The sequence below is a fragment of the Arvicanthis niloticus genome, chromosome 21 (genome assembly GCF_011762505.2).
Source record: "Arvicanthis niloticus isolate mArvNil1 chromosome 21, mArvNil1.pat.X, whole genome shotgun sequence".
NCBI classification, from domain to species: Eukaryota; Metazoa; Chordata; class Mammalia; order Rodentia; family Muridae; genus Arvicanthis; species Arvicanthis niloticus.
This window is the reverse complement of record NC_047678.1, coordinates 28,904,890-28,919,898: the sequence shown is the minus strand read 5'-3', so window position 1 is coordinate 28,919,898 and position 15,009 is coordinate 28,904,890. Positions and strand designations below refer to the sequence as shown.

Genomic DNA, 15,009 nt, shown 5'->3' with positions numbered 1-15,009 from the left:
GATTTTATGTGTGTATGTGTGAACCTGTTTGCTTGTGTGTATGCATGTGCAGGTGACCAAGGGATCCAGAGCCTTGGAACTGGAGCTCCAGGCGACTGGGATCTACCTGATATGAGTGTTGGGAACTGAACCTGGGAGCTCTGTACAAGTGGGACCTGACCACTGAACCATTACTCCAGCCCCTTAAAGGAATTTTTTAAATGTTATTTTATGTGTGTTTTGCCCACATGTGTGTCTGTGCACCTGAATGGTGGAGGCTGAAAAAGAATGTCATATCTGCTAGAACTAGAGTCACAATTAGGAGTGGCCACTGCTCTCAACTGCTGATCCATCCCTCCAGCCCCTCAAGGGAATTCATTAATTAATTAGTTAGTTTATTTTGGGGTTTTCAAGAGAGGGTTTCTTTGTGTAATCCTGGGTGTTCTGGCACTTGCTCTATAGACCTTGAACTCAGAGATCTGCCTGCCTCTGCCTCCCGAGTGCTGGGACTAAAGGAGTGTGCCACCACTGCCCAATTCCTAAAGGGAATGTGTGTCTATATGAAGGTATGTGTACCTGTGTGTGCTGGTGTTGTGTATCTGTGTGTGCAGCACATGAACACGGAAGTGGGTGCCTGCCATCCTCTTTCTCTCTTTATAGTCCTTTTCTGAAGCAGAGCCTTTTCCTGAAGCAGGGCTTAATTATTACTCAGGCTGGAGGCTAACAAGCCTCAACAATCCTCCTGTATCGACCTATCTTGGAGCTGGGACCACAGGCGTTTTAGAGGGTGTCTGGCTGGTTATGTAGGTGCTAGGATTCAATCTGGTCCTTATTTCTATAGAAACAACTGCTCTTAACTCTGGAGCCATTTCTCTTGCCCCAATTCTTTCTTTAAACATTTTTTTTATGTTCACTTATTTTTGTGTGCTATATGTGTTTAGGTATGCACATACCACAGCACTGGTGTAATAGTCAGAGGACAATTTTTGAGAATCAGTTCTCTTTCTATTTTGTGGGTTCTGGAGGATCTAACCCAGGATGTCAGGCTTTGGAGCAATCACCCTTCCCACTAAGCCTTCTTGCTGGACCCTGTTGTTGGTGTTACTGTTCTTTAAAGCACTATGTCTTTAAGAGTGTGTATGTGGGCTTGTGCACATGAATGCACGTGCTCAGCGGGCAGGAGAGAAGATCAGAGTCCCCGGAGCTGCTAAATGGGTGTTGAGAGACAACTCAGAACCTCGAAAGAGCACTTTAGGCATTCCTAACTGTGAAAACATCTCTCTAGCCTCGCCTTCTTGTTTTTAAATGTAAATTTAAACACTGACATCTAGTGTTTAAAGTGACCTTTAGTCTTTTCATCCCTCCACACTTCAGCCTTGACCTGTTAGTTCTGAAGCTAGTCTGCTGCTCCATGAGAACCAATGTACTCTTTCATAAGTATGTATGTAGTATGTATGTATGTATGTATGTATGTACAGGCAGGGTTTTGTGAGGCAGGAGCTCACTATGTAGTCCAGACTATTCTTCATTTCATTGTCTTCCTGCTCCCTACATCTTCCCTACCTATAGCTTAAACTTTTACTAAATATTTCCTATTAGATTTAATATATACATATATTTTACTATTTCAACAAATTTATATACTTAAAAAAAGAAAAGACAATTTTGTTAGGATGGATTTATTGGTAAGAACAACTGCTTGAAGGTTGAGTGTGTAGCTCAGCTGCTACAATGCTTGCCTAGAAGTCACAGAGCCCTCAGTTTGCTCTCCAACATCAGATGAAACTGGGTCCGATGGTACATGCCTATAATTATAAGCACTTGGGAGGTGGAGTCAAGGGATTAAAGATTCAAAGTCACCCTCAGTTATATACATGGTTAAGTTTGAAGTCAGCCTGGGCTACATGAGGGTGGGGGAGAGAGAGAGAGAGAGAGAGAGAGAGAGAGATCTTCCTGCTACAGGTCATCAATTATAACATAACATCTGTCTGTCCACGAATGCCACAGGAGTATGTGATGGAGACTTTCCCTAGCAGTTCTAAACCAGGGGTGCTTTCTTCACAGCCAACCTTATGTATACCTATTACATAATGGTCCTATATTTGTTAGTGTTTTCATATTCTTATTTAGAGATCAGTAACCCTCATTTCACTAGTTATATGAGAGAGGCAAAATTGGGATAGGAGAAAATGTACTAAATCTTTATTCGTGGCAGTTCCACACCTTAGAGGACACCAGCTTGGTACCCTGAAGTACAGGCCACACTGCACAGAGCAGACGCTGGCAGGAGGACACGTGCACCCAAACTCACCTTGCTTCTGATCAAGATGCTCACTTCCCCAGACTCTATAATATAAAAGCTGTCAGCCTTCTCACCCTGAAAAAGAGGAGGCTAGGTCAGAGACATGTCCACCACTGAAGACTGTGCGTACCCTCTGGCCTCCGATCTCTCTCTCCAGCTGCTCAAGTGGATCAGTGGCTAACAAATTCGTAACAAATTAGAGGTTCCTGATCAGTAAGGACATTAACCCCACTATGACTAACATCTCTTCCCTCTTACGCACTCATATTCATCTAGGAATATGACCAGGTCACCAACTGCACAGCACCTCTGCTCTGACTGCCTACGCTGGTGTGCTGAAGCCCGGTCCAGAGACCAGTAAGCAAAAACACTACAAGTAGTGTCAAAGTAAGGCCCAGAGTATGAGGTCCAGGAATAATCCTGATCAACAAACACAATCTCAAGAAGAGGAAGGGAGAAAGCTCAAGCATGGCCAACCAGGCACGATGACCTGAGGTTCAATCCTCAGAGCCGATGCCTGAGGTGGGAGGAACCAAGTGTGGTAATACAAATCTATAATCTCAGAGCTGGGGGCAGATACAGGCAGATCCCTGGGGACTGGCTAGCCAGCCAACCTGACCTTAGCAAGCTGCAGGCCAGTAAGAGGCCTTGGTTGTTTTGGTCTTTGTACCCCTCCCCCGTACTCCCTCTTCTCATAGGTTTCTCTGTGTAGCCATGGCTGCCTGTCCTGGAACTTGCTAGCCTAGGCTGGCCTTGAACTAAGTCAAGAGTTCTACCTGCCTCTGCCCTCTGAGTTCTGGGATTAAATCATGTGTCACCACACCCAGCGAGACTTTGTTTTTAAATTTATTTTTGTTCTATTTTGTGTTTTTTTATTTCTTCTTTCTTTTAAAGTGAACTGAGCATGAGCAATGACACTGAAGGCTGTCACACCTCGGCACCCCCCCCACACACACACACACAGGAAGGTTGTCCTCAGCACCTCCCAACACACACACACACAGGAAGGTTGTCCTGGGCAACCCCTCCACACACACATGGGAAGGTTGTCCTGGGCACCCCCTCCACACACACACAGGAAGGTTTTCACACCTCAGCACCCCCACACACATACACACAGGAAGGTTGTCCTCGGCACCCCCTCCACATACACAGGAAGATTGTCCTCAGCACCTCCCAACACACACACACACACACACAGGAAGGTTGTCCTGGGCACCCCCTCCACACACAGGAAGGTTGTCCTCAGCACCTCCCAACACACACACACACAGGAGGTTGTCCTGGGCCCCCCCCCCCCATACACACACAAGAAGGTTGTCCTCGACAACCTACACACACACACACACACACACACACACACACACAGGAAGGTTGTCCTTGGTACACACACCTACACATACACAGGAAGAGGACAGCAAGGATGCAGGTGGCTCTGCCTTGGTGCAGCAGGTGCTCTAAGCTGCCTTTCTAAGCTTTAGGCTTTCTTTTTGCTTGGTTTACTACTAAAGTACCTGGCTGAAAAAGCCAACAAATAATGTACTTACCCTGTGCAGGGCATTGTCCTAGGGACATGAGGGATGCACCAGTACATAAAACAAACTACCAAGAAACATGGTAATCAGTAGATTATACAGTTGTGTTGGAGGGTGGCAAGTGTACAGGACAAGAACAAACAGGGACCACAGGCTCTCCACTGGAGGTAGATGGATGGGCTACTGTGTACAACACAGCTTTGGGGAAGGGTGAGATTTGAGCGAAAGCTGGAAGGAAGGGAGACTCAAGCGAGCAGACAGGGGAGACGAAGCCTTTGGCTTGTTCCCTTCTCACCTCACAGTCAACGCCTGGGTCAAACCATGGACAATTTGATAACAATCAGGTTGGTTTTGTTCTGACACAGGTCTGGCTAGGTGGTTCTGGTTGGCCTGGCATGTATTATGTCTGACAGGTTAGTCTCATTCCCATCAACCTCCCTTCCTCTGCCTCTTAAGTGGACTAACACACACCCAGCTTGGTGTGGATTTTGTCTTCGGTGAGAGCCTGCCCTGCTAAACATGAGTCCTATGTTTGACCCAAATTTCAAACCCCAAATGGACACCATTTGAGGATGACTTGCCTGAGTGAATCTAGTTCCAGCCCGGAATGATGGCTCATGCCTATAAACTCAGCCCTCAGTCAGCTGAGGCAGAAACACTGCTTTGAGTTTGAGGCTAGCCTAGGCTATGCAGCTAGATCCTGTCAAAAAACAAAGATTTTTGTGTTATGGTTTGGATGTAAAATGTCTCCCAACGGTTCATGTATTTGAACACTTGGTCCCCATCTGGACACAGTTTCTTGGGAAGTTACTGAACCTCTGCAACATCCGGCCTAGCTCTGTCACTAGGAGTGGGCCTGAGAGATTTACAATCTGCCCTACTTTTCATCTTTTCTCTTTCTGATTACCACAGACGGACTTGTTCCTGCCACCATGATGAGCTGATATCCCCTGAAACTGTGAGCAGAATAAATGTTCCTTCCTGTTGTGGATGGCCTCAGCCTTGGCCTTGTATTTTGATGCTAATTCCACTTTCCAGGGAGGGGCTGCAGAGGAGGAGTGAATCAGTACACAGGTGACTTTGAGTGAACCTTAATTTGTAAAATAAAGGCTGGAGCCAGTGATTGGGCAGAAGAAGGGGAGGTGGAGAAATAAAGGTTGGTGGGAAGAAAGAGAGAGAGAGAGAGAGAGAGAGAGAGAGAGAGAGAGAGAGGATGATGGAGAAGGAAGAAGACTGAGGAGCAGGAGGTAGAAGGACAATCTCGTGACTTAGAAAACCTGCAAGTTATCTGCCCAATCTAGGTGTGCAGCTTATATTCATAATCATTGAGTTGTGTTTTCTTTGACCTGTCTTATTTGGGTTGGAGATTTACTGCAACAAATTTGCGCCCAACTTATTGCTTAGAACTCAACTAACCTGAGGTAAAGCCCCCATAAAAATCTGAGTGAATCTGAGGGGCCTACAAAGAATGGCAGAGAGGCTTCTTCTCCCAACCCCCAAACTATGGCCAGAGTCAGGAGCAGCACTCAGCCTGCAGCTGGGCTTGATCAGTGCCCTGTAAAAGCTCCAGTGAGAAACAGGTGATCCTAGAACACAACTGCTTGCAAGGTAGTTTTCAGGCAGAAACAGTGAACTGAGGGCTCTGGACCAGGTAATTCTTTGATATAAAAAAAAATATAACCTTTTGATACTTAAAGATGAGAAACACAATAAATATCTTTTGGGCTTTATGTGATGATATTTTGAATGGTTTGACAGGAATTGACTTAGGGAAAATTGTCACTGGCTCTAGAGTAGAGAGTACAGTATACAAGTGGAAGCTGCTCTGGAGTACAGAGCCAAACAGATAGATGGTATAAATATAAAACTGTTCTAGGCAGAGAGCCGAACATAAAGATAGTGTAACTCAGGTGTATTCAGATGATATAAAGTTATATTGCCTCACAGGAGAGTCAGGTTCTGTCTAATGTGGGCCCCATAGGAATTCTGGGTTTATTTCCTGCTTGGCAAAATAGGGAAGGAAGACGGGTGTGATTTTCAGTTTTGTGGTTATATTTTTCCTCTGGGAAAGAGGTCAAGATAAAGGTTTTTCTGGTTACTGGCTCAAGGACATGCTGATTTGGGAAAAAGGTTCTATCTGTGTGTTTTCAGAAGAGATGATTGAGGTATTTTCTGGTTATGGCTCAAAGATATGCTGTTTTTGGGAAAAGGTCTGTGTGTTTTCAGAAGAGATGATTCAGACATTTCTACCTCCCAGAATTATATGGATTAGACATGACAGAGACAGGCCACCAGAAGACTAGATTCCAGAATTCAAACAAAAAATTATCTTGATACTAAAATTTGTTTTGAGAATTATATATTGCAGAAATATACACTCAGACACCTTCCCCAGTGGTCTTATCAGATAAGTTTATATCTGGAAAAGTCCCTAAAACTAACATGTAACTAAAATACAAACACATTAGACAAGAGAAAATTATGTTTCTTTTTTGTTTTTTTCGAGACAGAGTTGGCCTCGAACTCAGAAATCCACCTGCCAGCTGGGTGGTAGTGGAGCACGCCTTTAATCCCAGCACTTGGGAGGCAGAGGCAGGTGGATCTCTGAGTTCGAGGCCAGCCTGGTCTACAGAGTGAGTTCCAGGACAGCCAGGGCTACACAGAGAAACCCTGTCTCGAAAAACAAACAAACAAACAAACAAACAAAAAAACCCAAAAAAAACAAAACAAAACAAAAACAAAAACAAAAACAAAAACAAAAAAAGAAATCCACCTGCCTCCGCCTCCCAAGTGCTGGGATTAAAGGTGTGCACCACTACTGCCCGGCAAAAATTATATTTCTAAAAGACATTACATGTAACACAGGAGAGCAAAAATTATGTAGCTGTGTGTGGTTCTGAACTCCCGAGCCACTTGCCTCTACCTCCTAAGTGCTGGGATTCTAGGTGTGCACCACCATGCCCACCTTGTAGTCTTCTTTAGTTATAATGGTCCAGTTTACTGTGTGGTAATCTTATCTTATCCAAAAACAACTTATGAAAAAGATACAAAGGATCTATATATCAAGAACATCTCATAGATCTGATTTATCACTGAAAGCTGAGGATTCTGGTGCCAGCACAGAGGTAACAGAGAGCCCCAGTCTTCTCTGGATTCTAGTACAGATTAATAAAGTCTACTTAAAATCAAAATAAAGTAATATCCAGTAGAACAAATGACAGGAGGTCACCCCAAGATGAATGGAAGTCTGAGCCTAGCAGCACATGGTACAATCACAGTGACTTTGAAGGCTTCCAAGTTTAGGATGACTTGATACTGTCTCAACACACAAATAAAATGGGCTAAGAATGCAGCTCAGCGGCAGAAGTCTTGGCTTAGCATGTGAGTTCAGTCCCTGGTTCTTCAACTCTATTAGGGAGATGGACATCAATGAACTTCATTCAGAGTTCTCTGTAGAAGAGATTACATGAGCTTCCAGTAGTGGGGGACAGTAATTCTTTTTTTCTTTCTTTTTTTGAGATAGGGGCTCTTTAAATAGCTCTGGCTGATCTGGAACTTGGTATAGAGCAGGCTGGCTTCAAATGCACAGAGCACCACCTATTTCTCTTTCCTTAGTGCTGAGACTAAAGGTATGTGCCATGATGCCTAGCTAAATCTTTGTTTTCTATTGGAATCAGAGTAACATAATGTGTCCCAGGCTGGCCTTGAACTTGTGAACCCACTATCTTAGCTTATTTTTTTTCTGTTTTATTTTCTACGACAGGGTTTCCTCTGTGTAGCCATGGCTGTACTGGAACTTACTCTGCAGACCAGTTTGGCCTTAAACCCATAGATTGGCCTGCTTTTGCCTCCTGAGTGCTGGGTTAATGGTGTGTGCCACCACCGCCTAGCTTACTCCTCCTAAATGCTGGCTTTACGCATGTGCATTACCACACTCAGTCCACAAGCACGACACTGTTCCTTGAGATGGAGACTTCTGGAAAAGGAGCTGTGTGGGACCCCGACTCACCTGAGTGATTATTCGTTCTCCATCCTTATAGACCTTTTCCCCGATCACATCCACAATCTTCATTCGTTCTGACATCTAAATAACGGGTACAATTATATAGTGTAAGGATAAAACCTTGATTGGATGTTATTGTTACAACTAGGTTACAACAGTATTATTTGAAGACCTAAGAGTAGTTTTAACAGGTTTTCGTAAACAACATAAACAGACTTATTCAAACTTTACCTCTAGTGATTTAAAGAGTGGCACAGACTCAATAAATGATTCAAACATCTTCCTCTTCTTTGCATTGTTTTTCACTATGATTCTTCTAAAAGTCACCCGGTCCTACAAGACAAAAATAGGAAAATTCTACTAAAAGTCTGTGTAAGAGAACATTTATGGTTAAAATAGCTGAACCACTACTAGGGAGCCGGAAGTCACTGTATCAACAGAGTCTAATGATACTGGAAGAAAAAAACCCTCTAACTTGGGCTAGGCAGAAGTCTTCAAACTGTAGTTTGCTCTGCTCAATGAGTGCCACCTATGGGTCATAAATAGAACACAAAACTTCCATTAACTACCTGGGTGCTCACAGTAAGTATTATACAGTACCAAAAGGTACCATTCAGAAAAGGCAAACAATGCTGTCAAGAGTTTTTAACTATAATGAAAAGACAACACAAAATATACAGGGCCTGTGGCCTTAATCAACATTTAGGAGGCTGAGGCAGGAAAACCATACATCCAAGATCAGTCTGCATTACAAGGTAAGTTCTTGGACAGCCTGGATGATAGTGAGGCCCTTATCTCTAACAAAAACAAACAAACAAAAAAACCAAAGCATAAAATAGCTAAGAATTTTTGCAGTTGATACATGCTGGGTGGAATATAAAGATAGCATTTGAACTGAAATGTACTAGGTCAAAGTGCAGAATGCAAACACCACAGTCATTCCCAGATGGACTCCAGGGCAGGGCAGTGTGAGCCTAAGAACTCAGACACTCAACAGACAGAACACTCTACATCAGGAGGCCCGATTGAGCAACCTAGTTCCGTCACACAATAAAATAAAATGGTTTTGGAATCGGATCTAAGTTAGCAATATTTTTCTTCTGCCTCTGGCGGTCAGAGATGAATGTTTTTACACAGTAGTGACATCCTATATGCAAAGGCTGAAGGATGAAGCTGCAAGACAGAAAGTGTGGAGCTGCATCTGCTTAGCATCTCTGATGGCAGGCAGGAGCGTGGTGAGACACAGGAGGCAGTGTGGGTTTGTGGGCTCCAGTGCATCGGCTCCAGAACTGCAGGCCCTGTCTCATGCCGTGATTCACTTATTTCCCAGTGTAGGAGGCTGTGGGTCTCCTCCTCTACTGCTCTGAACTACAGCTCTCTGGCATTGAGCAGGTTGGTCTCCATTATCTTCCCTATCAGCTTGCTTGACAGGAGCCACTCAGTCTTTACTGCTCTCATGGGATGCATCATCTGCCACTGATTTCTTTATTTCATGGGCTGGAGTTGGCTCAGCAGTTAGGAGCACTGGTTGTTCTTCCAGAGGTCCTGAGTTCAATTCCCAGCAACCACATGGTGGATCACAACCATCTGTCTGGTGCTTCTGGAGACAGCTACAGTTTGAAGATGAGCTACATATAGTAAACTCGTATACATAAAATAAGTGTTTAAAAGTTCCTTTCATACTTTGAAATATTATGCCATTATTTTTAAAATTCAATTTCTGTGTATTTTCTGGGCTAATCTGGGCCAAAAATATTGTAGAATGAGGGAAATTAAGATTGAAACACTGTTGTTGGTTACAATGGCACATGTCTTTAATCCCAGCACTTGGGAGCCAGAAGCAGACAGATCTCTGTGAGTTTGAGGCTAGCCAAGGCTACATAGTAAAAGAAGGCTATCCCCAATGCCAATGCCCTCTTCTGGTGTGTCTGAAGACAGCTACACTGTACACATGTACATAAAATAAGTAAATAATATTTTTAAAAAGGGGTTTAACCTTTTTTAAAAAAGAAAGAATGGAGACTTTCTTCAGTGACTAATGCATGTATCTCTCTCTCTCTCTCTCTCTCTCTCTCTCTCTCTCTCTATCTATCTATCTATCCATCTATCCATCCATCTATCTATCTGGTCTCATGTAAGCCAGGGGTTCCTGTCCATTGATTGATTGATTGATTGATTGATTGATTGATTGACAAGTTCTCGTGTAAGCCAGGCTGTTCTTGAACTCACCATGTAACCAGAAAACATGCTTCCGTGCCTGGTTTTATGCAGAGTTGGGGACTTAATTCAGGGCTTCCTTGTACTCTACCACTGAGTGACCTCTCCCAGCTGAGACTGATCCTCTGTCTGCATGATTTTATACTTGCCAGAACTTTTAATTTATGCTGGGCAAAGCCAAATCTTGTGGCTGTGAACAGCATAAAAAATAAAAACAAACCAACCATAAGATGCCCACCTCATCTTGAGGAGCAGCCCACAGAGCACGGAGGAGGAGGGTTTCATAGGCAGTAAGAGCACAAGAGGGCAAAAGAGCCTTCAAGTTCAAATGAGAAAAGGAATGACATTTTCTCATGTTTGCCAGGAATTGTCCTGACTGAGGGCAATGGCTCATTTAAGCAGGAAGGTGGAATCCAGTATAAGGAACTCCATGACAACAGCATTCCCCTTGCTTATCCTCAGCAGGCAGTGCAAAAGTTTTGCCTTTGAACCTTCCTGAAGTTCCATTTCTAGACATAGGACAGAAGCTCCAAGACAGACTGAGCTTGCAAAGTAACCAAATGAAGCAGGAGAAAGGCAGAAGTCCAGGGGCGTCTTCTTCATGGGTCATTGGCCTCACATCAGGTACAAGAAAAGACTGAAGCAGCTTCAAGTAGGAGGACAGGCCGCATCTGAGAGAAGAATCCTTAACTACAGGCAGGAGGTGACCAGCACCACGGTCACAGAGACTGGGTGCTACTAGTCTCTGGGCATCTAACCTGTGCCAGGCCTTGATGCAGCTACTTTTTCATGTCTATAACCCTATGCCAAGCCAGAAGGCAGACTATTTCATATTATTTTTAAATAATTTCCATTTTATTTACATTACTTTTATTTATATTATTTTTACTTTATTAATTATTTACTTATATTACTTATATAAAGAGTGGGTTATATAATTTTCAAATGTTTGGAGGTTTTCACTATTTCCATTATTATGGCTAAAGAATAAATACTTCAATTTTTCAGTCACACCAGAAGAGGGCATCAGATCCCATTACAGATGGTTGTGAGCCACCATGTGGTTTCTGGGAATTGAACTCAGGACCTCTGGAAGAGCAGCCAGTGCTCTTAATAGCTGAGCCATCTCTCTAACCCTAATTTCAATTTTTGATTTGTTAAGATTAATTTTACATTCCTGGATAGGGTCTTCTGTGGTGGCCATTCATGTTCTTTAAAAGAATATATTCTGCTGTGTGTCTATACATTTCAATTAGATCCTGCTGGTTACATAGTTAAGCTCTTCTGTATCCTCGGTGACTTTCTGCTGAGTAGTCCTGTCAGTGTTTTGGACAGTGCGTCATCTGTGGCGTGGATCTGTCTATCTCCTGTCAGCTCTCTCACCTAGCAGCTCTGCAGTGGCCGTTCTTTGTACACATTTCAAGGTTGCTGCGCCTCTCAGGTGGACCACACCTCTCATAGCTATGCACTTTGGTAGATCACGCCTCTCATTATTATGCAGAGCTTACTCTTCTTTGTCCCTGCAATTTTCCTTGTTCTAAAGTCTGATATTAATATAATTGTTCCTTTTTATTGACATTTGCATGATGCATCTATTTCTAACCTTACTTTTGACTCACTTTAGTCATTGTATTTGAGAGTTCAGTAGACAGCATATGGCTGAATCATTTCTTGTTTCGTTTTTTTGGCATGGGGAAGGGGTTGGGGATAGGGAAAAGAGGCGGACAACAACTAGAGACAGGGTTTCTCTGTATAGCCCTGGCTGGCCTGGAACTCAGAGATCTGCCTGCCTCTCTGCCTCCTGAGTGCTGGGATTAAAGGCGTGAGCCTGGCTGAACATTTCTTAAACTCAGTCTTATAGTCTTTTTAAATTAGCATATTTGCTTACATTTTGTTCTTCTTTTTACTTTATTTTCAAATTTTATGTGCATGGATGTTTTGCCTACATATATGTCTATTTAATCATTGTATCCAGACGCCAGAGAGGGCATGGGATCTCCTAGAACTGGAGTTACAGACAGTTGTGACCTGCCATGTTGAGTGCTAGGAATTTAAATCTGGGTCCTCTTAAAGAGCAGCCAGGACTATTAACCCATTGAGCTGTCTTTCCAGCCCATTTTTATTCTTTAAAAGAGACAAAAGTTACATTTATTATTGTTATTGGGGGAGCCATCAAGTGCAGCAGCCCTATCTAACTTGGACTTTACTATGTAGACTAAATGGCCTGTTTGTAGTGATCCTCCTGCTTCTGCCGAAGTGTTGGGATTATGACTGTAGCACCACTGGCCTATTTAGATAACATATTAATTATCATATTAAGGCTTGCATCACCAATATTGTATTTTGTTGTTCCTTGTTTTCTTTCTTTCTTTTTTATAACCTTTGTTTTGTAGAGTGAAAAATTCTAAAGACCATTTTATGAAATATATGTAGACTTTTTCTTTGCCCTTAGACCTGGGCAGAAAAAGTGCAGGTTCCAGAACTTGGAACTGAAAATAAGATTTCAGGCCTTCACTGCCTCGGGACACATTCTGGGTGAAGGACATTATCCCTGAATCAGAGGACACTTGCTGGATTACATTCTTCAAGCCTCAGGTAGTAGACCCACCTGTGGGTGGGAAAAGCCCAAAGCAGGAAGATACATTCCTGACCATAAAAAAATACAAGTCATCTAGGTGGGGCTGTGACTAGAGGAAGTGAGAAATATTTAACCTGAAATAGTTGGTAATGACATGGTAAGACTACATTTTTGAGAAGAATGAGTGTGCACAGTGATTTTTCACATGACTCTAATCACTTAGGGTGAGTACCTCTGAAATGTTCCACTATTTTTATGTTTGTATTCTTGACAACCCCTCACCCCTTTTCCCACTCCCCTGGTTTGTGGTTTTTCCCTTTAAAACCCTCCTCAGACTGGCTGGCGGGGTCGAACTCTACTCCTGCGTGAGTGTGCAGTTAGACCGCTGGCTGCCAGCTTTCTTCCCTAATAAACCTCTGCTGATTGCATACAGGTATGGTTTCTTGTGATCTTTGGGTGGTCGTGATTTCTTGAGACTTGAGGAAGGGTCTCCCGAGTATGGGGGTCTTCAGTTTCACTTTTTCCCACTTCCTCATGGATTACATGAACACTTTCTGGAATTTGGTTTATAAAATTTGACTATATTTCTATACAATTTTTGGTGGTGGGGGGAGAAGGAATATTACTATGTTGCCTAGTTTGACCCTGAAATCCTGGACTTAAGTGATTTTCATGTTTCAAGCCTCCTGAGTAGCTGAGACTAAGAAACATGCCACTGCATTCAGCTAGCGCTTTGAGAGGCTGCTCTAGGCTGACATTAGACATGATTCACATCAATGCACTGCAAAACCGGACTAGTTTGATAGACTTTACTTCAATCTGGTCTTTCCCCCTTTATAAAATGTAGCTATCTCAAATACTTTTTCATGTGTAACAACTACAACAGTCAGTGTACGAGCTCTTAATTAAGCTGCTCACATGACATAGAAAACGGACTGAGAAAATGGGAAAATGCATTTACATAAGAGCTCTGACAGTATATTTTCTTATAACTGGCTATAGAAGATATAACACTACACCATGCATTTCTCACTCACCAATCCCCAAAGGGAGCCGTCTGAGGTGGCCACAATGGTAGCAGCTCTCGGGGTATTGTACATCAGAGCTAGTTCTCCAAAACTGCCACGGTTGTCATACTGACCAACAGAACGCGTTTGATTATCTTTTGTTACTAAAATGTCATAGGTTCCCCTAGAAGAATGACAAGAAATAATTAATTACTTCTGATAAGTTTGAAAACTGACTGATACATATAAGACATAAGAGGGAAGGAGGTGGGGACAGAGCTCAGTTGAGAGTGTTTGCCTAGCATGCAGGAGGCCCAGGTTTGAGCCCTGATCTAGATAAACCAGGCATAGTGGTTCATGTCTGTAATTACAGCACTAGGGAGTTGGAAGCAGGAGGATTAAAAGTTCAAGATAATCCAGCTATACAGTGAGTTTAAGGTAAGTTTAGGAAAACAACATTCTGTCCCAAAGGGGAGATAACCAACATAATTTTGCTAAAACATACAAATGATTTTTGCACTTAACATTATTATTTTTTTATTAAATTTTATGTGCATGGATGTTTTGCCTGCATGAAATGTGTACCATGTACATGCAGTGCCCAAGGAGGCCAAAAGAGGGCGTCCAATTCTTTGTAGTTGGAGTTACAGATGGTCATAGCTGAGTGTACAAGTTAGGAATTGAACCTGGGTCCTCTGGAGCTGCAGTCAGTGCCTTTAACTGCTGAGCCATCTCTCCAACCCTGCATTTGACTTGGCATTTTCCAACCTTGATAAATTGACTTACTCAGTTCAGTAACTTCTTTGTAGCATTCCTGAGGACTTTTCCTGCAAAGACTTTACATCTTTTCTAGTCTGTACGACCTTTCTTCCTTACTTTTGCCTTATTACAGTGGCTGGGGCTTCACGCACAAACGATATTCACTAGAAATGGAGAGTACATGTACCCTTTCTTATGCTCAGTCTTTTCTGGGAGGATGGAGGGAGTACTGGGTCTTTCAGCTTAACCCAGGCTGGTCTTGAACTCCTGATCTATGGCCTTAGCTCCCTGGGTGTTTACAGAGATAAGCCACTATATCTGTATGATGAATAGTTTATTGAAAAAAGATGTTGAATCTTATCAAGTATCCTGTGGAAAGCACTGAGTTGACTGTAAAGTTTTTCTTTCATGGCTTGTTGAAAACAAGGACCAAACTGATTAAAATAATTAAACAACTTACTACCTATTATTGCAAATGATAGCTCAAAAAATACTCAGAACTACCCTTTAGAGAAATGGACATGTTCCATTTACTAAGAAGCAAACAAACTCCTCAGAATTTCTGTAAGATAACTAACAACATTAACAAGTGACTCAAAGAGATCCTGAGGCTAGGAAGATGGCTCAAC

At 42.8% G+C, this 15,009-nt stretch overlaps 1 protein-coding gene across 1 annotated transcript in view; it reads right to left on the bottom strand.

Moving 5' to 3' along the window:
• The window catches only part of Prkar2a (protein kinase cAMP-dependent type II regulatory subunit alpha), a 58,649-nt gene that overhangs the window by 5,661 nt on the left and 37,979 nt on the right, over window positions 1-15,009 (bottom strand). Inside the window, exons 6-9 of the mRNA XM_034483660.1 lie at window positions 13,652-13,805; window positions 8,051-8,152; window positions 7,826-7,900; window positions 2,291-2,356 (exon numbers count right to left, since the gene is read on the bottom strand). Of these exons, the coding sequence (XP_034339551.1) occupies window positions 2,291-2,356; window positions 7,826-7,900; window positions 8,051-8,152; window positions 13,652-13,805 (397 nt within the window). The remainder of the gene's footprint in view (window positions 1-2,290; window positions 2,357-7,825; window positions 7,901-8,050; window positions 8,153-13,651; window positions 13,806-15,009) is intronic.